We start from the raw sequence: 27627 nt of genomic DNA on the forward strand, positions 1-27627 counted from the left end.
TGGGAGAACTTGTACAGAACACAGGTGACCCATTTCGTGCCTACTGGTATTCCCTCGCTCCACTGCAACTGTAAACGGATATGTGTAACAACCCCAGCCTGATAAGGGTATGATCAACAAAGGTTGGACCCCTCAGAAATGAAGGTTTGGGTCACAAGATTAGCTAAGTCACCAAAACCTGCTAAAGTGATACCTGTGGATGAGAAATATTTAAAATGGATGATGGAAGACAGGGTGAATACCAGTCATTGCCCTTCGGTGACAGGGAATATTGATGATCTGACTCAATTCCTCATTATGTACATGGAAGTCATGGAGTTGATCCCCAATCCTGCAAGAAGTGGGCCTGTGTGGTGCAAGAGGTACAGCTACAGAAATGTTCCATCTGGAATTCTCTTTTGAGAGAACTGGTTGCAGGAAGCACAGCTGAGTCCCAGCTGAGGGGTCCTAGCTGCCACCCCTCTGAATTCACCACTGCATTTGCTGCAAGGCCAGGCTCCCCTGGGGCTGCTCCCTGCCACTGACAGAGCAGAGAGGGGGCAGCAGCACTGAACCAGTCTCACAACATGGGACTCCTCTGACACGCAATTGGGCTCAAGAACACCCCAACAACCTGGTCCAAACTTTGTAGTCTGAGGCTCTTCCTACATCAGGGAAGGGTCCTCCCGCCTTCCTGCTCTCCTGCCCCAGAGGTCAAGCCTACAGTACAGATGGAAGGCTCTACCTGCCCCCTCCTGCTCCTCCTCTTTATGCTTCAAAGACAGTCCCCTCCAGGAAATCTCTCACAAGTCTTCCGTAAGCACCTGCTTCTTGATGGATTCAAATTGACACAGAAGCTCTTGTTTATAGATCAGTATATTTTCTTTGAAACCACACTCAAACTAACAGCAGTGTTAAAATGTACAAGAGAACTTGGTTCACCTTATAAATCGTTTTGAGTCCTACAATAGCTCCAAAGGAGTAAAAGGTAGATGGTTGATGTCTTTATCAGCTTTGAGAAAAACACGATGAAATGTTTAAAATATCCAAGAAAGCATAAAAAATACTAGAATGTACACACAGCTGAAGAAAGAAACCTTATCAACAGTTAAAATCTCCTGTGTATCCCACCCTGATTGAATCCTTCTCTCACTTTCCAGATTTTGATATTTATCATCGCTGTTGTATTTTAAATAGTTTTACTACAAATATATGTATTCATAACATATTTTTTCTTTTGGATTTTTAATCTCTTTTTAACATAATTTCCTAAAAATTAGGTTTGTATTTATACTAAGCTGATGATGGGTTTTAAAAAAAAAGAAAAAAACCCAATCTATGTCACACAGAGCTATTTATGATTGCTGAGATTAAAAAGAAATTATATAGCAGAAATGGAACAAAGTCATAATGCTGAGAAAAAGGATATTTTATAATATTGTAAGTTATAATTTTTATAAAAGTTATATAAATGTAGCTAATCATCTATACAGTCTCAAAAAGCCCAATATAAATACAACACAGACAATAAGTTCAATTGAGAAAAGTTCAGACAAAATTCTTCTATGTGTCATATGGAATCCAAGGAAGAATCATTGCAATAATTATCCAAAGTAACACTGAAGGTAACAAAAGAGATGTTTGGTCTTAGATGTAAATTCAAATGTAAAGTGTCTAAAATAACAGATCAAAGTGAAAGTATATCTGTAATTTCTAACAGCAAAAAATAACTTAGTTTGTAAATTCTGTATTCTTCAATGAAGAAAGATGATCAAGGATAACATGTTGGACAGTCTTATCAATCAGGTCACCTTTAAAGATAAGTTTTCAAGATAGCAAAAATGTGCAACAATTAAGCTCTACACATATAACTAAAACATTTGTTGTTATAAGAGGGGCAGTACTTTTATTTATAGAGTTCACAAATCAACATGTAACAAATAATTATACATTAGTATCGGTAAGAATACCAAATATTATTTCACAACTGCCACTATGTGTTTCTTCTTCTCTGACACCATCTGCACAGATCCAGGCTTGCTATGTTTGATACGATTCAGTTCCCTAGAAATTAAACAAAATACACAAAATTTAAGTTTATGAGAAGTCACCTTAACCAAAGAAAACTTTCTCAAAAAAATTACAAGGCATTTTCTTTCACTAGAAAACTACCCACTGAAAAAAAGTTTTCACAAGAGTAGGTAAGAAGTAGCTCTGGAGAAGGGAATGACTACCCACTCCAGTATTCTGGCCTGTAGAATTCCATGGACTATATGGTCCATGGGGTTGCAAGAGTCAGATATGACTGAGCAATTTTCACTTAGAAACCAACTTTTGTTAACTTATTTGCTTCTTCTCTTACTATATCACTGTCTTTACTAAGTTTAAAAACCTTCTGCAAGTTATCAAAATGTTTAAAATTGACTCAACCCCAACATCTATCCAAACATAACAAAATAACAATTTGCAGTGTCTAATTAAAAAAAAAAAACTCTTTCTCAGAATTTCTATAATATATTACATGAATTCAAGGATTGCAAAGAGAAGAATATTCTACAGGGGAAATGATGGTGATGGTGGAAACTTTTGCTTCAGAGCCAAAATACTAGATTCCAAATGTTATGATGAAGCAAGCATATTAGATAAATTTTTATCTAACAAATATTCTTGTCAGTCTTTAAGCTAGAAAATACACTATTACCTCTTAATTCCAGCTACATCAGAAATCATTTTTTTACACTCTCTATTTACAATAGTTTTTTCAGTATGAGTAGAGCCTTTTCTAATTTTGATATGTATGTCATTGACATTGTCTGCCCTTTAAACATATTCCCAAAGATAGGTAATGAAAATTCTCATCATGTTAGATAATCATAGCTTCCCATTTTATCAGGAAAAAGCCCAGAGGAGTATTCAAAACCACCTCTGATGTACAACAGCATATAAAATATTCCTTGGATGGGCACATTTTTTGTTTGGTTTTGGTGGGATGTGAGGGGAGAGTTAGAAAACAGTACTGAGAGATACAAATGCTCCAAAACATACTTTCGTCGACGAGCTTCTTTCATGATGCGCTGTTCCTGAATCTGGCTGTAGATAGATTTTGGTAGATGTCGGTGACGAGAGATACGTTTTATATGAGGATGATATTGAAATTTCTCCTTTAACTTCTGGTTATAATCTGTGGCTGCTTTTTCTCGTGATGTAAGCTGAAAAAAAATACATTTTGATGTTTTCACGAATGATGTGTTCGTTTTGCTTAAGTTCAACAGAGTTAGGAAGAAATGTTTCCCCAATATCAACATTTATGACATGCAACCAAAATTACTAATACAGTTACATTAAACTGTACCCATTACAAGGTTATGTTATTGATACGAGCTCTGCAAGCACTCTATTTCCTCTTAGTCAGGGTGCCTACAATGCACTGATGGATGCCACCAACTGCAAAAAAGCAGTGCCTAGGGAGTTAGGTTCTGTGGACCACTGAGTTGGTCCACATAACACAGAAAAAGCACTTAATGAACCACTCAAAAATTTTTTCTGTAAAAATTATTGAAACAGAAACAAAAGTGATGACATAATAACCATTCTTTGCCTAACAATTGTTAAGGATGATATGATTTAGAGGAATATTTAATGATGAACATAAACCTAGGCATAGTGTAGTACTTTAATAATTATTAAACCTAAAATGAATTTATCTTTAATTGCTTATTTTTATATCTTGATTTTCCTTCCAGGGCTAAGCAGAAAATAAACCACACTTAACCTTTCCTTATTAAACTTACTATTTGCTTCAGATATAAACAACCTGTATATTTCTTATAGAAAACATGAGACATTTAGAAAAACATTAAGAACAGAAATCAACCATAACTCACAACCCAGAGGTTGCTAGTCAACAGTAATATTTGTTATATTTTCATCAAATCTTTTTTAAGTCTGAAGCTGTGTATTTTTTAAGTGTTTCACTGTCTTTGATATTAAAATAATAATACCTCACAGAGACCTGCAGTCTTTGATTTGTCTGATTACTATTCCTTTAACAAAATACACATTCCAAGTTCTAAGCCTCTAGTCCCTACATCTTCTCTCCCTACCTCAAGGAAAATACAAAGAAACAAGAAGGCTCAAATGTGATCAAACATTTGAATTAACAAAGGCCTCTGGGGGAGTCCCCTGGTGGTCCAGTGGTTAGGACGCAGCATTTGTACTGCCAGGGGCCCAGGTTCAACCCCTGGTCAGGGAACTAAGAGCCCACAAGTCATGCAGTGTGGCCAAGAGCAAAAACAAAAACAAAGAACTCTGAAGGTGCCTTTGACATGAAAAAAGTAAACTTCATACAACCTTGTCTGTTTCGTAGCTAGCTTATTTCCTTTTATCAAAACTAAAGCCCTTGAAATAAATTCTCTTTATAATATAATGATATTCAATAACACTAGAAACAAGCTGTGTGATAATGAAAGAAAATAGGATCTCTTACCACACCCAACTTTTCAGAAGCATTAGCTTTCCACAGACGAATGTTCATCTCATCAGATCCACACATAATGTACTTGCTGTCAGCGGTCCATCTTACACAGATAACATGCTGCATTCTCTTTGTGTGATAGACTTCCCTACAAAGAGGAACTAAGTTAAAACCTTTAGGAATCTGGTACAGATTTTCCTTAACCAACTACCTATCAAGTATCAGGGTAACGTTGTTTTGAGTCCTGAAAGAGTATAAAAAAGAAATTAAAATTCATTTCCATGTGTTTTTATTGGACCATACTGCTAAGAGTCTATGCTAAGTGCTGCTGAACTTACTGAAAAGTCCCGCCCCCAGAGAAGTCATAATCCAGTCAGAAAAATAAGGAAAACAAACCAAGCAAAACTAGATATCCAGAAAAAAATCACAAAATAACTGTGGGCGTATAACACAAATAAAATACACTGAAGCTGGAGTAACAATTAAGATCAACCACCACACTTTTTTGGGTTTCATTTCACTGGAAAAAAAAAACTCAACGGCATCCAAAGAACACATCCTGATATGCTGATCCTAATGTCTGATTTCTGTTTTGGTCAAATTGTTGAAAAAGTTTAATTTGAACAATTTAATTAAAGTGAGAGCGGATGACTTACATATGTGAAAAGAAAGAGAGGACTACAGAAGTGATGAGTTGAGGTAAGGATCATTTAGTAAATGGAGATGTCAAATATCATACCTATTTGGAAAGGTGTGAAACATGCTAAGTGAATTCACAGAAGATACTATATTAGGAAGTGTTAAGCAGAGCATTAAAAAGCAAGTAAAAGACAAGGTCAGAAAAAATTAAAACATGAGACTCCTGGAAAAGTAAAACTTCCTTATCTGGATTAAGTGATTCAAAATGCAGACTACAGAGGAAACACGCTCAGCCAGTTCTGCACAGTAAAAGAAAACTCATATAGGATGATGAAATCGATAGATTTAGTTACCTATAAAAACATTTCAGAAGTACGCTCAGAAAAGTAGTCTATTATGCTATTTCTAACAGATACATTTTGAGCTCTTGAATGACCATGTAGATAAACCACATGACACAATTCTAAAAGAGAGGATGGTTAGAATGAACATACTATTAAAAGGAAAAGTAGATCAGACAGCCTGCCTTTTCTTCTCTCAATGCTCTGCTTCTACAAGACTCAATTCTCACAACCTCTACCCATTTAAGATCGCCCTTTCCCCACAGCAATATACTGAGTGTAAATATCAGGAAATTCAATAAGGCTTTGGTAACCACTAAAAATAACCTGCATATATTACATCAGTTCATATATTGATATTAGACTAGACCAATCCAGTGGACAGTTACTTGGCCAACTGAGAATCCTCCTTAATGGTAAACTATGCAGAGTTCTAACTTCTAGATATGTTTATGCTCATACATAGAACAGACACATAAATTTCATTATAAATTATACTATTGGTGGAGATAAATAATTTAAAAACTTAAATTCTTTACATACACAGTCAAGCTAAAAGAATTGTTCCATGTGAATACAACTGAATTTACTTGTTTGCTAAGTAAATACTGAATGAAATCCACAGAAGTGACCTTCAAATATTGATTTAACTGTAGTTTTTGAAAACCTATTCAAAATTTATTTATTTTTTTAAAGATTTCTTTATTTTTATTTTTTGGCTGTGGTGAAAATTTACTTTAAAAATATATTTCAGTGACTTTAAGTTCTTTGAAAGGAAAATATTAAAAAAATACAGATCATTCAAAGCACTGCCTGTATTATTTGATGTTTTTGTAATGATAGGAAACTAGAGCAGACCATGGAAACAAACCAGAAGCAGCTTTCCAGCAGATGACAGTAACGGTCAGAGAGAGCATCAATTGTATCGTTTATAACTAAACCCAACAGGAAGTAACACGTATTAAATTGTGATTACAAAATCTTCAAAAAACATCAGGAGACAATTCCTAGAAATGGGGTATTAGAACTACTCACTTTGTATAATTCTGGAATAATCTGAGCTTTTAACTAGACTTGAATTTAATTGCCTGTGCTGGTTTTAGAATAATCAGTTTGAACTCAACTATGGGGCTCTTGGCATCACGGGTGCCTAAATTTCCCATTTCTTGTACTCCTCCTTTGATCCTTAAGTCTGCTTATGCATCATGTTAGAACTGTCCTACTTTAATACCTCTGGAGGTCCTGGTGTCAAGACATGATGGAGGGCCACACTCTCTTGATTCTTTTTCCAGAGAGGTGAGAAGAATAGAAACTATCAGCCTTGCCTCGGGCCTAACTGAACAATTACCAACAAACCATTCATGACAAGAATGTCAAGTTAGTTTCAACAGTCACATAGGAACCAACCCCAGGAGTCCAAAACAGAAAATGACAAAATGAAGATCAAAGTCACCAGAACACCCACCCAGTATACTTTTGATTCAAATACCCTTTTAGTCATACATGATGATGATGACGACAGTTATCTGCTAGCAATTCATGCTGATATGAAAAAGTTTAGGAATTAATACGGCTTCCTCAAGTCAGAGAAGAGAAAGATACAACTATCACACGAAAAAACACCAAAGAGTTAGACAAGCAGATTGGCTATGACCAAAAAACGTATGGAGCTGTGTGACCCTGAAGAGGCTCTGTGGGCAAGATCTTTTGGTTGTGAATACAAGGCTGGGACAAGGGTGAGGCAAATGAGGTGCCTACAGTGTAAACTTTAAGGAGGCTGTCACTTTCAGGGTGGTGCAGATACAGGCTAGGCACCTGCAAGGCTCCTGAGTCAGGAGGATGTGCCTGTGAAGACAAACACACTTGCTCAGGAAGATCAGACCCCTTCAACACTGTAGAAGCTAGGATAGTTATCACTAAGAGTAATGATCAAAATTCTCATCACTGCACTTAAGTGGTGAAATTTCTCCACCCTGTTATAGTTACAACACCAAAATGAATGCTCTTTCTCTAGCTTTAAGTGAAGAAAGGGTCCCATAAAGACTGCTAATCAGTCTTTATAAAGGTGGGGAAACTGTTTCACCAGCTCCACACTGCTGTCCTCTAGCACAGATCATCACCTTCCAACCTCAGTATACAGGTTCTCTGTTCTTTCTTTTCCCTGATTCTGCTTAGTTATCTCCTTTCCTTTTCTATGACTTCCAATCATTCTGCTATCTTTCACCATGTGCATTTTCTCCAACACTGAAGCAACATGTGGTCACCCAAGCAAGTATACGAATAAATGTGTATGCATACACGTCTTGTGTATGTTGGGTGCTTGCTCTCCCAAACTTGCTTCCCTGGTGGCTCAGCAGTAAGAGTTCACCTGTAATGCAAGAGACGCAGGAGATGTGGGTTTGATTCCTGGGTTGGGAAGATCCCCTGGAGAAGGAAATGGCAACCCACTCCAGTATTTTTGCCTGGGAAATTCCATGGACAGAAGAGCCTGGCAGGCTACAGTCTATGGGGTCGCAAAAGAGTTGGACATGACTGAGCATACACATATGTGTATATATGTATAGTAATTCAGAGAGAATATACGTCCTTTTTAAATTTAATGTTCCTACTTTACTGTATCAAAATGGAGGTGGTCGTATCTTCGAAGAGTGAGTGACACCACCATACTCCTTACGGGAAGGTATCTTCTAGTTTACTTGTATTGGCCTTGAATATGCATAAAAGGGTCTGTAAATCACAGCACACTAATATAAGGGGCTGGATCTTACAGGAGTTAATTTTTAAAGTCGGCAAAAAATCAAATGCAGTCAAAAATTATTCTTGAAAACCTTTAAATGCCAGTTTACTATAAACTACCTCAATACAATAACATGTAAAATAATATTACATGGTGGTACAAGTATATACACGACATTCAGTAATGTATGTAGTAGAGGGCCAAGTTGTATGAAACAGAACATCTGAAACACTAGTTACATTCAGTGAACACAGACAATGACACACACAGAGCACAGGACAGCGGGGTACTCAGACCTCGCATCTCCTGATCATCCCAGAGCGCATATCTACTATAAGGATGGAGGGAGACTTGTCCTGACCATTTAAATCCTGATTTTTCTCTTTTCCATTTTTGCCTTAGTGTATGAGAGTTGAATTTAAATAAGCACAAAACAATAAATATAAGGTATTATTAACTTCTCTTTAACTGTATTAGGGGAAACTTTAAGTTCTTCATTATCAAATTAAATTTTTTTTTCAAGTTTACTCTATTTCAAGGCAGTGAAAATACTCTGCATGATATTATCATGATGGATATATGTCATTATACATTTATCCAAACCCATAGAATATATATGATCCAAAGAGTGAATTCTAAGGTAAATGGATTTGGGGAGATTACGATGGGTCAGTGTAGGTTCATCCTACATTGTGGTGAGGTAACGAAAGTACCACCCTATGTGAAATGTTTATAATGGAACAAGCTCTGCATGCATAGCAACTGGGAATATATGGGAACTCTCTACTTTCCTCTCCATTTTGTTGTAAACCTAAAATTCCCCTAAAAGAAATAAAGGCTTTAAAAAATTAGTATAAAACACTCAAAAAGGTTTTGAAGCTGAAACTCCAATACTTTGGCCACCTCATGTGAAGAGTTGACTCACTAGAAAAGACCCTGATGCTGGGAGGGATTGGGGGCAGGAGGAGAAGGGGACGACAGAGGATGAGATGGCTGGATGGCATCACTGACTCGATGGGCTTGAGTCTGAGTAACTCCGGGAGTTGATGATGGACAGGGAGGCCTGGTGTGCTGCGAGTCACGGGGTTGCAAAAAGTCAGACACGACTGAGCGACTGAACTGACTCACTGAAACACCAAGATTTCACATCAATAAATTATATAAAGCTAATACCTTGTTTAATAAAGAATCTGCCCCACAGGCGATGTTTTTGCTCACAGATGATGCAGAAGGTGGCACCCCACATCACAACACCTGAGTGTGAGTCCCATCATATACACAAGACCAGTGTGTGTTAGTCACTCAGTCGTGTCAGACTCTTTGCGACCCCATGGACTGGAGTCCACCAGGCTTCTCTGTCCACCAAATAACCTTTCGAAACAGACATGATGATCAAGGCAGGGAAAAAAAGTAAAACAGAAACAAATGTTTACTGGTAGTAACATACCTGCTTCTACTTTTGTCCACAGGAAAGATTCGAATAGATTTATCAAAACTAGCTGACACAAACTCTCTCCCAGTGGGAGAGTAATCCACATCAAGCACTGCAGACACATGATCCATATGCACCATTACAGGAGTGTCCAGGGCACGCATATCAAAAGTATACAGGCTGTAAAAAGAGTTTTTAATTATTTGATACAAGTTTCTATGAAAAAATGCACACGCAGTACTAAGAGAGACTAGTGAAATTAAGATGGCTAGCTAATAAATAAAGCACATCTAAATAAATAGCTCAATTCTTCACACGGCAGATAAGGGATAGGGAAAAATATCAACAGTTTTATTATTCCTTAAGATTATATACTTACACACTTTAATCCTTACAAACAGAAATCTCATTGTAGAAAATGTACAAATTCCAAGCGCATGAAGAGTATAAAACTAGGATTTAATTTCACTACCCAGAGATAGTCAGTACAATGTAACTGTTTCTTTTAACCATGCTATTTAATTATGTGCCTTTTAATACAATTAAGATATTACTGTATAAAGCTCTATATTGATATTTCATGTAGCATATTATGAGCATTTATCTATTAATCTCTGAACATGTTTTTAATGTTTTCATATATAAATGAGTTAAAATAATTGATAATCTGTTTAAATTTATATTTAAATCTGTTAGTAAAGTTTCCAATGTTTTATTATAACTTTTGATATCTAAAGGGACAGATTCCTATAATTAGAATTATTAAGTTCAAAGGCATGAGCATTTTTAAAAGTTTTTGAGTTGATAAATCACTTCCAATGAAATCACACTAATTTATACTCCATCAGTGATACATGAGAGCAAGGACAGCTTTTCAAAGGGTGTACTAAAACTAGAAAAGTATACTTCGTGCACGATTGGCAAGAACACTGACTTCATGATTTTCGAGGTTTAAAATTTTTTCATTGACAGCTAGAAGAACAGTGCTTAAAATGAACCAAGATAAATGATGGACAGTAGTAATACAGAATTACTGTAACCAATTTCCTAACATCAAAATACTTCCAGATGCAAATATTAGCGAGGGAAAAGTTTGAGGAGAAACAAGATAAACACAAAATTTCAAAGTATCTCCCTGCAGATATGTATTAATTACAGAAGAAGAAAATAATAACTTTATAGTGGGGAAAGCTGGTAGACACCACCTTAACTAAGTGATGAAGGTTAACATTACTAGCAATAAGATGTACCGACATTATGTACTCCTGATCTGATGCACCAAGAAGGGGATATCAGTGTTGTGGTTTTCTTGCCAAAGATGCATAATCTCAATGAAATAATGAGAAAACACCAGTTGAACCCAAGTTAAGAGCAGTCTACAATATAACTGACAAGTCAGTCCTTCTCAAAAGTACTAAGGTCATAACAGAAAAGGGAAGACTGAGAAAGTCAGTGAGCAGACTAAAGAGACACGGTAACCAAGTGCAAATGCAATGTAGGATCCTGCACTGGATCCTAGAACAGTAAAAGAACACTAGTGATGGAATAAAGTCTACAGTTTACAATATTGTACCAATGTTAATTTCTTGGTTTTGCTAATTGAACTATGGTGACCTAAGACATTAACATCTGGGGAAACTGTCTTACAGGTACCTTTTTTGTAACTTTTCGGCAAGCCTAAGATTACCTCAAAACAAAAATTAAAAAAAAAAAAATACAAAAACACTTCATAAAGAATATTTCCTGATACCATTATTAGAAAAAGTCACTGATGCTAAAGGTAACAATTTTCAAATAACTCAGAGATGAGTCATTGTTTTCTTTTATGATCTTCAAACATAACACAGGATTGTCGATCAAGGTCATTCTGATCACTGAGGTTAAATTTCTGAGCTGAAAACTGCTGTATATTCCCTATCTAGAGCAGTGGTTTTCAACCAGGTTTGTTTTTAGCGAATTTTTTTAGTAAATTCTGTTTTAATTTCTACATGAGAAAAAAGTTAAGAACTTATTAGAATTCCAAGCAAATCAACCCATCTGGATACAAAATGTTTTTGTAAACAAAGTTTCAAGTCACAGTATTCTTCAGGGATAAAATAGTTCAACCCTATTACCTGATGAAACTATGGTACAGATTAGTTCACATGACTTGTCTAACTTTTTACAATAGTTATTGGTTGGGTCTAGACTTGAACTTGGATTTCTAAATCACAATAGGATTATTTAAAGGGCAAGAAAAGAAATAAAATGTTAAAAGATTATTTTACACAGCAAAATCACTTTCAAGTAAGAGCAATTATGGTACTCTAAGTGTTTTACAAGTGATGTACTCTTTGTTTCAGCTTCTATATATAATTATTTCCAAGGCAAAAACTGAGAAATTCTAAAGATACTCTGAAAAAAAGATTATTTTCCCCAAATAGCTAATTAGAGCAAACTTTAGAAATGTTAGTAAGATTCGTCAGCAGGACTTTTTTTTATTGCTTTAAACTAGAACAAGGGCATTTAACTTCAAACACTAATAAAGGCTAAAAGAACTTCAATTAAGTGGTTCGAGTTGATGAGAACTTCGTTTTAGTACAGAAAAGTCGTAATTGATGCTTTTAGCTTAAAACCACTAAAGCATCATGTAATAAATCTTCTAAACTAATTTACGCTTTCCTAACAGTAGTGGAAAGAACAAAGAATTTAAATACAGAAGATCTAAAGTTCAATCCAATGACAAATTTCCACCTTCTGCCAAAAAAAAACACGTATTAAGAATCCATCATATGCATAGCAGTACAATAAATGCTTAGATTTAAAAAAAAATGAATAAGATATTCTTTCCTCATTAGGAGATTAAACCCCCTACATCAATACCCTCATCTATAAGAAGGGGATAACATACATGTCTTATTCACCTTATAGGGATATTAAAAACATAAAGTGAGCTAATGTCGAATGCTTCAGCAAGTTTTAAAGCAGTACATAAGAAATCATAAAATTCCATCCAGGTCAAGAACATAAGGCTGCTAAGTTACGCCTTTACAAAGAGTCACAGATAAATGTATCTGTAACTATTAAGGTAAAGACTGAAACTTTAGTTTTTCCTTTTGTCTTACTGAAATAATCGTGGTGGCTGATAACGTGACAACATGAATAACAATCACCTGCCCACACATTTTGCAGGCAGACATTTTTAGGCTCTTAAAACATGTATGATTCAGTCATTATTTACTGATATATGGTTAATGTCAGGGATTGGCCAACTTTTTCTGTAAAGGGCCAAATAATCAACATTTTTGGCTTTGTGGGTCATACGGGCTCTGTCGCAACTACTCAACTCAGGCATTATAGCACAAAAGCAGCCATATCCCATACGTAAGTAAATGTGTCTATGGATGACCTAGAGATTGTTATATTGAGTGAAGTGAGTCAGAAAAAGAGAAATGTACAACTGTATAGCACATGGAACTCTGCTCAAAGCTATGTGGCAGCCTGGATGGGAGGGGAGTTTGGGGGAGAATGGACACATGTATATGTACGGCTGAGTCCCTTTGCTGTTCATCTGAAACCATCACAACACTGCCAATCAGCTATACCCCAATACAAAATAAAAAGTTTAAAAAGTGAAAAATAAATAAATGTGACTATATTCCAATAAAACTTTACAGAGACATGTACTACCTAGGAAAATATATTTCATTAATAAGACATATATAGTTGAGTTACTTCTGATAGAAATTAAGTTATAAGAAAAGGGAAACTTACTTGTAATCTTCGTTTGCTGCAGTAAAAATGAATGCTTCCATAGGGTTCCAGCAAATTGTATTTGTTCTCATATCTAAGATGACCTGAGAAACATACACTAACCCATTACTATGAAATTAAGTCCCTCTAAAATGGGTAAATTTCTATGTCATTTCCTTTTCTTCATTTTTCATAAATACTTCAGTAAACACCTATCATGTGCCACAGTATTTGGCTCAGTGCAATAGGAAAAGAAAATCAATAATTTGTTTCCCAAACACACAGGCAGAGTGCTAAATATTGAAAAAATATAAAAATGTTTAATAAGTGGTCCCTTGACCTCAAAAAGCTTATAGTGTAGTTGGGGAAATGAGACATATGTAAGAAAAGTTAAACCCAAAAGTAGTAAAGTACTACTATTAACAACTGAGAAGGTAGGGTTGAAAGGGGCAGAAACTACTACTTATTAAACCAGTCCTTTGGCACGGGTGGGATGAACTGGGAGATGGGAGACTGATACACACACACACTACCCTGTGTAAGACAGACAGCTGGAGGGAACGCCTGCCGCACGGAGCCGGGAGCTCAGCTTGGTGCTCCGTGATGACCTGGGTGGGTGGGATGAAAGGCGTTCGGCTGGAGGTCCGAGACACAGGGGATATATGTATACATTCAGCTGAGTCACTTGTATAGCAGAAACCATCACGACATTGTAAAGCAACTATACCCCAATGAAAAAGACAAAAACCAAATAAACAAAAAACTAGCACTTCCATGTTAACATTCTGCTAAATGCGTAATGTTTTATTCTCACCACTGAGCTGTAAGGTAGTTATTAATATCACCATTTCACAGAAGAAACAAAGATTACGTTACCTGCTTAAAGTCTTAACACCAAAGTTCATGCATGATATTCCCACCATGTGACATGGATGAGTGAAATTTGGAAAGATTATTCTACTTATCTAGCCCAAACATCAATCAATATATTCTACTTCTAATACTTCTGAATTTATTACATGTTATGAAAATGATTTGGTAACAACAAAAATATTAAAAGCATCTCTGTTACATATGGCATAGAGATGTCTATAACAGACTTGAAGTCCATTAACAAGCTCTAGCTTTTCTTTCTCCCTCAATTCCAGCACTTGCCATCAACTGTATACTCGTTTACTTATAATGGCATTCCTCTCTTTACTAACAATATTTCCTCCCTCTTTATAATCAGCTTAAGATTGTATTAACTCTGATATCTAAGTTCTGGAGTGACTGCTTCAGAACTGCTGGGAAATCTGACACCTTGAACAGGATAGTGCTTGTCTAAATAAAATGTCAAACTGCTACCCCCACTGGTATGTAACTAAACAAATAAAGGTGATTATGTGAATTAGTTATAAAACTTTCTGGAATAAAATACCATATGTGTCTCTATGATAATCACAGGGCCTGACTAATAGGATGCAATACTTAAAAACTTTCAATTCAGTAAGTACAAACTAGATGTCTAAAATATTCGGGCATTATGGAAAAGAGAAGACTAGAATATAGTACCTCATGGAAATTTAAGGGTCTCTAAAAAGCAACAAGAAATTGAGGGAATGCCATTATGACCACTTCGAGTTTTAAGAACATCTCTATTAAAAATAATTTTTTTTTAATTCCAAAAAAACATTCGCTCTATATTTTCAGTCACTCAATTCACAAGAGAATGCATTAACAACCGTATAAAGCATAAGACAAATTGAAACTCACCTTTTTCAGAGGAGTAGCTTGTCTCATATCATACAGTACTATATTCCTGTCAGAAGCACAACTTCCCAAGAGAAATGTCTAAAAATAAGTGTAACAATTATCAGTTAAAAGCCAGGTTTGGCAGCAAACCATGTCCATTCGTGAACAAATGATTTAATTACCCTTTAAGATACAAAGCTGTAACACTAAAGTCCATTGTAAGAGGGTACAACAAATCACTCCTAATCTTGGCAACCAAAGCCAAAGATTTTCATGGTTAAATCCCCATGCATGTATTTTAGATGTCTGAGATGATATTGTAGATATTCTGCATTCTATTTTATAACAATATATTTTACTTACCCCTTCTTCACTTAGACCTGTCTCCTGTTCTTCCATATTATAAATAACACTTCAGTAAACATTTGAATACATTTAGATCTTCTTTTCCTAAGGATAAGATTTTAGTAGTGGCATCACTCTAATCAAAAAGTATGAATAATTTTATGGCTTATGCTATTCAGAGGTTATGGTTTTTCCAAAGAGTTATAGCAGTAAGCACTGCAATGTGGAAATATATTAATTTTACTACACTGGGCAGCAATATTAAGTATCATTTAAAAATATTACATCTATGGCAGTATTTCCTAAACATACAGTCATCCCTTGGTACCTGTGGGTAATTGGGTGCAGGATACCAAAATCCAAGGATTCTCAAGTCCCTAATACTCGGCCTTCTGTAACCACAGACGCAGAACCCGTGGATTTGGAGGGCTGACTGTATAAATTATTGCTTTATTAACAGTTAGACATTTCCTCATGGTTATTAACTCTCTGGTGTTTCAAATATTTATGTCAGTTATAAATGTGTCGGACATTCCTGGTGGCTCAGACGGTAAAAGAATCTGCCTACAATGCGGGAGACCTGGGTTCGATCCCTGGGTTGGGACGATCCCCTGGAGAAGGAAATAGCAACCCATTCCAGTATTCTTGCCTGGAAAATTCCATGGATGGAGGAGCCTGGCAGGCTACCGTCCATGGGGTCGCAAAAAGTCGGACACGACTGAGCGACTTCACTTATAAATGTGTCAAGTGGTTACATGATCCTTGGCATTAAGAGAAAATAAGCTCTCCACCTACCAATGGAATCCCAAATCCCACTCCCTGCAGCACCGTTCCTCCTCACCCATGGGTGCCTGATGTAACTCCTGGCTTCTGCTTATATTATTCCTACCGAAAGCATAAGAGGAACTGGAAGAGTTAATTACTAAACTGCTGTACAGCCTCCCACATTTGTGTATACAGTTCAAATAAAACTCATAAAGCCAATGCTACCATCAGGATCTCAGTTCTTTCCTAAACTCTTTTTAAACTGCTTCCTCTCTGAGCTTTTCCCCTATGAGTGACTCCTCTCAACCTTTCTTAGTTTCTCATTATTTCACTCTAAGGTCTGACCAGGTACTGTTCTCAAAAAGACTTGAATTTGAGCAAAGCAAAAAATTCTACCAAGAAGGAAAGCTGACTTTAACACTGTAAAATGTAGCAATTCTTGGCATAAACTTTTGGCTTTATCAGAATTCTCAGCTTCAATATTTTAACAGAAAGTTAATTAGTGATGATTAGAGGAGACAGATACACTCCATTTGTTCACAGCAACATGCCCTCCCCATTAAGTTTAATACAGGGTCAGGGTAAGAGACATGCACACCATTTGCTTTTACCACCAAGTCAAGGTCATAAGGTTAATAAAACACACATACACACACAGCTGAACAAATAAGAGTTTTTATACAGGCTAGTTTGAGAAACATGGTTGCTAGGTCATCACTAATCATCAATTATGATTTTAGGATTGGCCATCAGCTCTACTGACGCAGGTGTTCACCAGAACAGAGAAACAACAGATCTCATTTACCCATTGGGGAAGTAGGAATCAGGATCTGTTCCTTCTGGTTTTTGGTTTGTTGTTTTTTTTTTTAACAGCATGACACCACCATCTTAAACTTGGGTAGCACCTTTTAAAAATATTCACATATATTATCACATTTGACACTTGCAACAAACCTAAGTACACTGGAAGACATAATTAATCTCATTTCAAAAACAGACAAATACAGAGAAAAATTATGACTTGTGAAAGGTCAACACTGACAGGAAATACAGTTCCAGCCTAGGTCCACAGCAAGGCAAGACATTAAATTTTCTCACAAGTCACTTGTGTTCGTAGCCTGCTTCTGCCCAGGGTCACCGTGGCCTGGTCTGTAAGACTGACTTGCATGCCATAGCGCACTTTGACAACCAAGGGGAACCCAGGAAGGGAAATGGACGGTGGAGTGAGGAAGAGACAGACAAAAGGGACAGGTATTCTGTCCCAATGATCAGCAAACTTTTTTTGTAAAGGGCGACAGTGGATATAGTTTGGGCTTTGTAGTGCCAACTCAGTTACAAACAATACATGAGCAAAAGGGCACAGCTGTGTTTCAGAAAAAAACTTAAAAAAACCAGAAACAGGCAGTGGCCTCACAGACTCCATCTTGCCAATCCCGGCTCTAACCCTGCAGCCTCTCCCGCAAGTGTTTACCGGTGTGGGCTGAAGGAAGGGGGGTCTCCTCTAACTGATTTCTCAGCAGGACTTCAAAGCCAAGTTCATATCATACTACTGCATCTCACTCTTTTAAAAATACTTTTATTTTTATAATTTTATTTATTTTTGGCTGCACTGGGTCGTCTTTGTTGTGTGGGGTTTTCTCTAGTTGTGGTGAGCAGGGGCTTTTCATTGAGGTGGCTTCTCTTGTTGTGAGCACAGGCTCTAGGGTGCATGAGCTTCAGTAGTTGAGGCTCCCAGCCTCTAAAGCACAGGCTCAATAGTTCCTTTCTGGCATGTGGGATCTTCCTGGATCAGGGACTGAACCCACGTCTCCTGCACTGGCAGGCAGATTCTTTACCACTGAGCCACCAAGGAAGCCCCTCACTCAGTCTTTATACCCTGCTACTTTGACTCAACCTTTTATTTCTCCTTTTGTCAATCAAGAGTCTCTTAAAGGCAAAACTTGCAGATGAGAATTTTCTCTGGTACCATCTAACAAGATAGCCTCCTGATAACTTCTAAAACCAGCTCATACAGAGTGATTTCCTTTTCTTCCTTCAGAAAAAGGCATGTTGACTGGGTCTTCTGGACAGTGAGTTTATCAGTTGTTGTGCATTCAGAAAAAGCTCAGGGAAAGGCCTGGAGTCCAGGAGCTAGCTTGGCCTTCAGGGCAGCCTCCATTCCCAAGATTGGATCTAAATAAACAATAAGTAGGCTAATCTCTAACTCTTCCCTTAGATCTGGAAGGAATTAGGAATCACAATTTAGTCTTCTGAGTGAAGAAAAATAGAATTATAACAAATTATCATGTAGTATAAAAATAACCATGCATATTATTTGGAAGCACTGATGTCCTTGTAATGTACAAATGATTAAAGAAAACAATGCTCAACACTTCTCACCTCCAACAGAGTTAAGAAGAATTAACTTTTTTTTTTTAAAGGTAATCTGTGGAACATGGGGCTTCCCTTGTGGCCCAGCTGGTAAAAAATCTGCCTTCAATGCAGGAGACCTGGGTTCGATTCCTGGGTTGGGAAGATCCCCTGGAGAAGAGAAAGGCTACCTACTCCAGTATTCTGGCCTGGAGAATTCCGTGGACTGTATAATCATGGGGTCACAAAGAGTCGGACACAACTGAGCGACTTTCACTTTCACTTTGTGGAACATGAGTGCTGAAGGTACAAATAAAACTGAAAGTTCCTCAGGATGGTATGTGCTGGAGTTTTACCCCCATGAGCACACGCATACACTGCCTCTAACAGTGCTGAACACTGGTGTCTGGGACTAAACTGTGGATAAACATGTTGAGATCTGATCAAATAAAGTGGAACTCAGACATAATCTGGAAAAATGACCAAATGGGAGAACACCACTAAAACTCAGAAAATTCTTAGATCACACATTCAAATTTTTCCTGAATAGAGTTGAAATTATATGATAATAAAGAAACAATAAGCAGAACATATTTCAAAAAGGAGCATTACCTCAATTGGGTTAAATTTAACACTGCTTATACTGTCAAATCCCCAAGTCATTGAACATATAGGATTGGTTCTTTGTTCATCCCAAATGTCTACTTGCTGTCCACACGTGGCAAAAACAGCTTCTTTCCAGTGATGATCAATTCCTGTATACACTGTCTTTAAAAGCAGAGAGGTTGTTACAGATGAGTCTTTTCATTAGTACTTCAAATCTACAGAATAATATCTTAAAATATATTTCTCTACACTCTCATCTGCTTAAGAAAATCCCTGTTCACTAAGAAATTTCTTTAAAGCCCTTACTTAAAGGAGAAATTACTACCATAAGAAGTGATGTTCCTTATCACACATTCTGGGAATAAAGAAAAATGTTAACATGGGATGTATTTAATTAAGTTTGAATACATAACACTGAAGCAATTTTTAAATTGTCACTGGGTATTGAAGGGATCTTGGAATCAACTAATGAAACACAAAAGGTAATTTCTAAAACACTTAATTCCACATTTAACACATGAAATACTGAGTCCCAGGAAAGAAACACAGATAAAAACAACTGCATCAAAATTTAGAGAGAGAAACAAAATTAGCAAGTGTGGATGCTAAGGTTGTTAAAAGCAATAAAATCTCATAAATTTGGTATTATTTATTTAAAATTCGTGACTCATCTATTCAGGGCCAGATTAAAGCCTACCTTTCTACTAGACATTAAAAAAATGTTTGCAAAGCAAATTAAAGGCAACTATTTAGCCAATACTTTAAGCTTTTAAGAACTCTATCAACATGTGCAGATTTAGAATTATTTCTATTCAAGTCTCTACAGACTTTTCCACAGTAAGAATTAACCCCCAGTACCACAGAGAAAGGGTAACACTAAGTATTTCAAAAAATCTTTGGAACTCCTAGTGATAGGACATTTTACAAGGATGAAACAACTTTTCTTTCACGAATTACTAATTTTTTACCATCTGTAAACTATTTCCATCGCATACTAATATACCACCTCCACATTCTTCAAGAACATTTAGATTGACCATTAGAATTCAGCAAAGTCCTAATCATGGGCCAAACCTCTCATTTAAAAAAAAAAAAACATTTAGAACTTCTTGAAGCCTGAAGAGCAGAACTTAAATATATACTAAATACTAAAATGACAAAAAGATTTTAAAGATGAAATATTTAAAGATTAATTCTAATTTTAGAATTTCCCTTAGTATCAAAACATAAGGATTAAAAAACATGGGTAGAGCAAATGATCCAAATTATTAAGCTATAACTTAAGTTATAACTAAACTATATCAACTGATTTGCAGAATGCTATTAAGAAACGTAAATAAGATTTATATAGAAAGCACACTATTAAATTAATTTCCTAAAGAATACTTTCAAGTAAATGCTGAGCTTTGGGAAAGATCCATGATATAAATGAGAAGCTGAAGCACTATTTTTTTCTGACCTTTTATCTTATAGATCTCCTCCCATGTTCTTGCTATAGGAAATGTTTCACTGCCTCCTCTGACTAAAAATAGAAACAGAACACTATGGCAAGGAACACCAAAGAACTGTTCAAAGTCTTTAACTGCAAAGGCCCTTTGACTGCATTAACTATTGCTTAAAACAGGTGAAGTACTGCAGCCTAGAGTGTCTGATTTCTTTTACCTTTTTATGAAGTTGAAATTATGAAATAATTGTAGGTAAAAGAGAAGAATTTTAGTAGTCCAAGTATGGGTCAATTTATTTTTGTACCTTTCCTAATATAGTATGCAATGGCTCCTCCTCTTCTCCACAGCTTGGTCCATCCATTTTCCATTGCTTCACAGTTTTGTCATCACCAACCTAGAAATATTTACAATGATAATGAAGAACAGTTATAAACTGTAAACTTGCCAATGCATACATCAAATTATAAACATCTTTAGTTTAAAAAATAACATATACCACATTCTTCCAGTACTGTATTTATCGATTCATTTATATCCCACCTTGTTAAAGATTTGTGATAAACATATAAAACACATAAAATTTAAAATAAAATAGGATGAATAGAGCAAAACAAGAGTAAGCGTAGAAATAATATTACATCATAAAGATGGTAAAAGCTGCATGTTGTAATAAGGATGACATTTCAAATTAGGAAGAAAACTGAATTACAATAAAACGGTATTGTGAGATCAGGTTAGTCATTTAAAAAGTATGAACCAATGTGACACCTGATATAAAAATATAATTCCAGATAACTTTAAATGTAAAACATGCAACAAAATCCATAAAGATACTACAGACAAGGCATTTTTATTATCTTGGCATGGGAAAAGTCTTTCTTTGTATGACTCAAAACTCCAGAAACTATCAATATTAAGGCAGAGGTTTTCAAACCGTAAAATGTAGACTTCTGAAGGATACTGAGAATTTTTCAGGAGTCCATAAGGGTAATATTATTTTCATAATGTTAGCATAAGCATTGCTTGCCTTTTCACTGGAGCTGACGGTTACAGAGAAGGTGAAAGAAATGGTGGGCAGAACTGCTGGCACCTTAGCCCAAATGAAAGTTAAGGAAACAAACTATGGTAATTTAAGACTTTGGGACAAGGCTGATATGTTCAAGATATCACATAAACATCGATATTACTAAATTGTTTTGAATGTGTTTCCTCAGGCGAGGAAAACAAATGGGATTCCATCGAACTAAAAAGGCTCTGCACAGCAAAAAAAAAACTATCAACAAAGTAAAAAAAGAAGATATCTGCAAACAATATATCCAATAATGGATTAATATCCAAAGTATACAAAGAACTCATACAACTCAACATCAAAAAAAACTCAAAAAATAGGCAGAGGCTCTGAATAAACATTTTTTTCCAAAGACACACAGATGCCAAATAGGTACATGAAAAGATGCCCGACATTACTGCTCATCAGGGAAATGCAAATCAAAACCACAATGAGGTAACACCTTATACCTGTCAGAATGTTGAATGGTTATTATTGAGAGAGTCAATTTCTAGGTAGGTTGATAAGAAGTACAGGGTCCCCAAGGAGGAGGAAGGGGTCCAGAGTCCTTTAGGAGGAGAAAGGGGTCTGGGGATCTCAAGGAGAAAAGGACAAATGTTTTTTTCTACATTGCTTTGTCTTAATCAATATAACAATGTATCTTGCTCCAGGATATGTTTCTCCTTCTTAAGAATCTCTGACTAATCCTGTCGTCTTAAAATGTTTATTATGTGAGTGGGTCTGGTAACATCTTTCTATTGTTAGTTCTAATTTTGTTAATTTAAGATGTACGTTGTGGGAGGAGGTCTGGGAAAAGTACTACTTTCAATTATTTTCACTCCCCAGAGTTGACTCTATTATTGCTTATGCAGACTATTAAAACTGCCTCCAAACTGATCACTCACAGCTGTCAAATTAATCCTCTGAAAGCTCAACTCAGACTCCATCATTTTCCTATTAAAAACTTTCAATAACTTTCAATATTTGCATACCACAGTAGCATTATTCACAAAGGCCAAAAGGTAGAAATAACCAAAACATCCACTAATGGATGAGTGAATAAACAAAATGTGGTATATACATACAGCGGAGCATTAGTCTTAAAAAGGAAAGAAATTCTGATACAAAATTCTGGTACAAAACGGATGAACCTTAAGGACATTAGATTAAGTGAAATTATCAGACACATAGGGACATGCAGGGACATACAGCACAACAGTAATTACCAGGTAAATTACTCAAGGGCAGGAGGCAGGGGTGAGAGATGTGCAGTCAGTGTTTAACAGTGACACCGTATCAGTTTGGAAGGTGAAAAAGTCCTGGAGATGGATAGTGGTGATGGCTTTACAATGATGTGAACATACTTAATGCCACTGGAATATACACTTAAAAATGGCTAGAATGGTAAATTTTATGTTAAGTATATTTTATCATACACAAAAATCCTTCAATGACTTATTGCTAACTGACAAAGGAAGTACAAATGACTCCTCTTGTTTTAATCCCACTTCTAAGTGTTCTATAGAATATTAGCTCAGTAATATGTATTTGGGCTTCCCAGGTGACACTAGTGGGAAAGAGCCCGCCTGCCGATGCAGGAGACATGAGACAGGAGTTCAATCCCTGGTTGGGAAGGTCCCCTGGAGGAGAGAATGGCAACCCACTCCACTATTGTTGCCTGGGGAATTCCATGGACAGAGGAACCTGGCTGGCTACAGTCCACTGGGTAGCAAAGAGTCAGAAATGACTGAAACGACTTAGCACACACTCATCTAACGTGTAATTAGAAATAAAAAATTTTTAAAGTATGGGAAAGGCTGGATTACATAAAGAAAACCAAGACTCATCTGAGTTCTAATGTTATTTTGCATTGTGAAAATCAGAAAGGGCCTTGGATCACATAAATGAACTCAGAAAATATTCAATTAGATTAGTTCTACACATGGTGAAAAGAGTTAATGACTTAACTGTATTATACTTACAGTAAAAAAAGATGTCCCACAAAAGCGAGTACATATTCCTCGTACAAAACCTTCATGTGCTTGTATTGTACGAATACATTTTCGTCTGGTCAAGTTCCAAATTTTAACCTATAATAAAACATACTAGGAAATTTCAGTAAAGTATAAATAAAAAATGTTCAGGCACAGAAGTACTACATTCCAAGAAAAATAAGTTCAACACTGAAAAGGCTATAAATCACTCTACCAGATGGCTAAAAACAAAATCCTCTAGATCAAAATAATGCAATGCTGAACGTTCCTGGTGGTCCAATGGCTGGGGTTCTGCCTACCAGTGTAGAGGACACGGATTCAGTCCTAGTCAGGGAGGATCCCACATGGGATGGAGCAACCACAGAAGCCTGTGCACCCTGCAGCCTATGCTTGGCAACAGGAGACGCCACTGCAGCAAGAAGCCTCAGCACCGCAACCAAGAGGAGCCCCCTCCCCCACCGGTGGCAACTAGAGAAAGCCCACACACAGCAACAAAGACCCAGCGTAGCCAAAGGTAGAATAAATAAATAAATAAAAATTTTTTTACATTTCACAGAAGAATGTCTGTTAGGCACATTGGAAAAAAAAATATGCAGTGTCTATGGATACAAACATCAACAAGCAGAAAACTGAATCTCTTAAATACTCTGTTGATTCTAGTGTAAAAGTGCTTTAAAGCTTTTCTTTCCTTGGCACAGTGGGAAATAATTAAGTGTTGAATTGTTAATAACATACTCTGTGAAAAAAACTCACAGCTAAATATCTGTATTGTAAACATGCCTTATTACTTACTGTCAAACAGCCGAAAGCTACTACATTTTTAATTTCTTAGGTTTAGATAAGAAACTACTGAAGTTACTGATTCAAAGAAAATTTAGTCTTGAGAATTAAAAGAAAACAGGACATAGAAAAATGAAATCAAATCAATTAAAACCCACAGTAACTCCCAATTAAAGGAAGAATATTTGCAACATAACTATTTTCAGTTTAAAATGTCAGTGTTTAGTGATACTTGCCTCTCCATCACATGCCCCAGAAAGGACAGTAGCCAGGCTCTTTGGATTCTTTGCCAAGCAATTGACTCCATCTCGGTGACCATCCAGGGAGGCAAGGAATGGTTTTGCAAATACCCGTTCCAGTTTGGTAGCATTTAAAGCTCTTATATATTCTCGTGGGACCTCAAAAGGATGTAAGGTAGGATCATAGTTTCTTGGAACTGAAATAAGAATGATTCCTCTTAATAAAATAATTCACATTTAATACCTTCTGTGGTATTCCTTGGCTAATCACTCAATATATTATTCAATAAGCTTATATTAGGGACAGTGACTATGCCGAGGACTAAAACTAAAAACGTTGAAGACCTTTTGTCCAGAACCTCTCCAAAATTACCAGAAAGTGATAGAACACATACATCTTGCAAAATAACTATATACATACACACACACACAACTTTTCCTTTTCTATGTCCTACTACGCTCTTCAACTGGGTTATAAGCCTTCACCTGCAGGGCTTCCGCTACATTCTTCATTACATTTCTTATGCTGAGCAAAAAACAGGTGCATCATAAACGTTTGCTCAACTGACCTCTTAAGCTCCTTACTGGGTGTGTGTATGCATGCTAAGTTGCTTAAGTCGTGTCTGACTCTGTGCAACCCATTGAACGTAGCCCGCCAGGCTCCTCTGTCCATGGGATTCTCTAGGCAAGGGATCCTCCTGATACAGGGATCGAACCCATATATCTTGCATCTCCTGCACTGGCAGATGGGTTCTTTATCACTACCGCCATCTGGGAAGCCCCCTTACTGGGCAGGGAACACTAATAATCTCCAGTGCTGATCACTGTACTGATAAGGATATAATGTTGTGATGATGATTATACTACTTATTGAGCACTTTCAATGTTTGATTTTGTGTGTACGTGTTAGTCGCTCAGTTGGGTCCGATTCTTTGCGACCCCATGGACTGTAGCCTGTCAGGCTCCTCTGCTCATGGAATTCTCCAGGCAAGAATGCTGGAGTGGGTCGCCAGTCCCTTCTCCAGGGGACCTTCCTGGCCCAGGAATTGAACATAGATCTCCCACACTGCGGGCAGATTCTTTACCCTCCAAACCACCTGGGAAGCCCATTTGAACCCTACACATCCTCTAAAAAAATTCAGTTTAAATCTTGTATCTTCTACAAATTTTCCAAATACCCATAATTATGCCCATCTCTAAATTCAATTCAGTCAACAATAAACATTCAACAAAGACATATGGAACACCTCCCATATACAACACTCAGGACATCAGAGCAAACAGACTCACAGTACATACTGATGTATGTTGTTTTTATACATTTGTATGTTATCAGCTGTATTGCCAACAGAGTTTTAAAAATACAGATTCCTTGATGCCCACACCCCAGATCTATGAGTCAGAATACTCAAATAAGTATTTGAATACTGCACAACATTTACAAAGACCACTTAAACAAAAAAAATCTATGACCAACCAGTTACCCATTCCTTCATTCAGACATTAATAACGCAACTACTAGGTGCCAGGTGCTATCTAAACACAGGGGACATAGAAACAAACAAGACTGGGCCACTCTCTGCAAGCTCAATCTGGTAAAAAAGGACTGACAGTCACAATAATAATGAGACAATGTAATAAACACTCTGATATTAGTATAAAAATATGAAACAGAAGCATAAGAGGGTGCCTACATGTGTACAGGATGGGGGGAAATCTGCAGGGGACAGAAACTGGGAAGAGGTGTGTGCCATCGCATGCCTGAAAGAGAATGCCTGAAACGCACACAGACTAACAAGAGAACACGTACACTAGCTGTGGGAAAAGTAGTCACCCATGAAAGGAGAGAGGAAGATGGGACCAAGTTCAAGGAGTAGGGATGGTGTCAAGTCAGAGTGACATAATCTACTTTGCATTTTAAGAACACTGCTGTTTTGATACTTAACCTGTAAACATCTTGTGAGCAGAGACCATTTAGTTAGCATTGCTCACAATATATACTGATAAGCTATATGACTCAATCACACGGAAATATTGTTCCAGCCTCACCTTCTATGGCTCACACCTACCTCAAACTCTGAAGACATGGCCCTTCTCTTATGCCTTAAGTTTATTCCTGCCTTAAGGCCTTTGCACCTGTTATTCGCTTCACTTAGAACAGTCTATTCACACATGCTTGTTCACTTAGCTATAATTCATACGCAGTTAGCAGGTTAATGGGGGAACAGACCAGTACAGATAAAACCCATTAATTTCATTTTAGTCATTCCCCCACTAAACTTCTCCACAGGAGTTTTTAAGAGAAAACTGACGGCTTTAAGTGTCATCTTTGTCTGTTCCCACATCCCGAAGTACGTAATTTTAAGTAGCAACGTTGTCGAAAGTTAGAGTAACAACGAGAGGTTTAAGATGTTTGCTTAATTGTTAATTCCTTCACAATCCTCGAGTTTGGCTCATTCAAGTCCACGTTCCCCCCAACAGGACCCTGAGAACAGAGAGCAGCTGAAAGCGGTGTAGACGGAATCATTTTCCCATATAACTAACTGCCACTGACCACTAGACAAAAACTATGAGGAAAGGGATTTGAAGACAAGTGTTCTGCTACCCAGAACCAGAAGCGCTTTATAAACCAAGAGCCCTAGCGAAAGAAAACTGGCAAACAACGAGAGTGGAACACCAGTCTCCCCTCCCCGACCAGCTTTACTCGCTGAAGCCGAGGCCGGATCCAAGGCTGGCGGACTCCCTACTAACTTGTCTCACCTCGGTGTAAGTCCAATTTGGTTTCGCGGACATAGTGGTCGGGGTTCCGACTCAGCATCTTCACCTTCATCTTGCTGCCAGTTCTCCAGGGATCTTACGACCCTTTCCCTCCAGGCCCCAGATACCGCCGCCGCAGACTCCTTCTCCACCAACACATGCCACTTCCGCTTCTTCCCGACCACTTCCTGTCATGTGACTTCCGCGGAGCGGAAACCGGCCTCAGAAGGG

At 37.0% G+C, this 27627-nt stretch overlaps 1 protein-coding gene and 1 non-coding gene across 2 annotated transcripts; one reads left to right on the plus strand and one right to left on the minus strand.

The window, feature by feature from the left end:
* Positions 1-837: 837 nt before the first annotated feature.
* DCAF13 (DDB1 and CUL4 associated factor 13) lies at positions 838-27582 on the minus strand. The gene is made up of 11 exons (XM_043483458.1): positions 27400-27582; positions 24637-24836; positions 23609-23716; positions 20883-20972; positions 19140-19295; positions 15090-15167; positions 13356-13438; positions 9618-9782; positions 4466-4601; positions 3025-3188; positions 838-2043 (listed from the first exon to the last, which is right to left on the minus strand). The coding sequence occupies exons 1-11, from the start codon at positions 27467-27469 to the stop codon at positions 1956-1958; spliced, it is 1338 nt and encodes a 445-aa protein (XP_043339393.1). The 5' UTR covers positions 27470-27582; the 3' UTR covers positions 838-1955.
* On the plus strand, positions 4158-4231 carry TRNAT-UGU. The gene has a single exon. It is a non-coding gene; the product is annotated as a tRNA-Thr (tRNA).
* Positions 27583-27627: the final 45 nt, after the last annotated feature.

The sequence above is a fragment of the Cervus canadensis genome, chromosome 12, assembly GCF_019320065.1.
Source record: "Cervus canadensis isolate Bull #8, Minnesota chromosome 12, ASM1932006v1, whole genome shotgun sequence".
NCBI lineage: Eukaryota > Metazoa > Chordata > Mammalia > Artiodactyla > Cervidae > Cervus > Cervus canadensis.

Excerpts from the sequence above, each read along its gene's own strand:
- DCAF13 (XM_043483458.1), bottom strand. The coding sequence starts at position 27,469 with ATGAAGGTGAAGATGCTGAGTCGGAACCCCGACCACTATGTCCGCGAA. Across the intron at positions 24,837-27,399 it reads CAAATTGGACTTACACCGAG|TTCCAAGAAACTATGATCCT; the intron begins GTGAGACAAGTT and ends TTCTTATTTCAG. Across the intron at positions 4,602-9,617 it reads GTGGACAAAAGTAGAAGCAG|GGAAGTCTATCACACAAAGA; the intron begins GTATGTTACTAC and ends TCCTCTTTGTAG.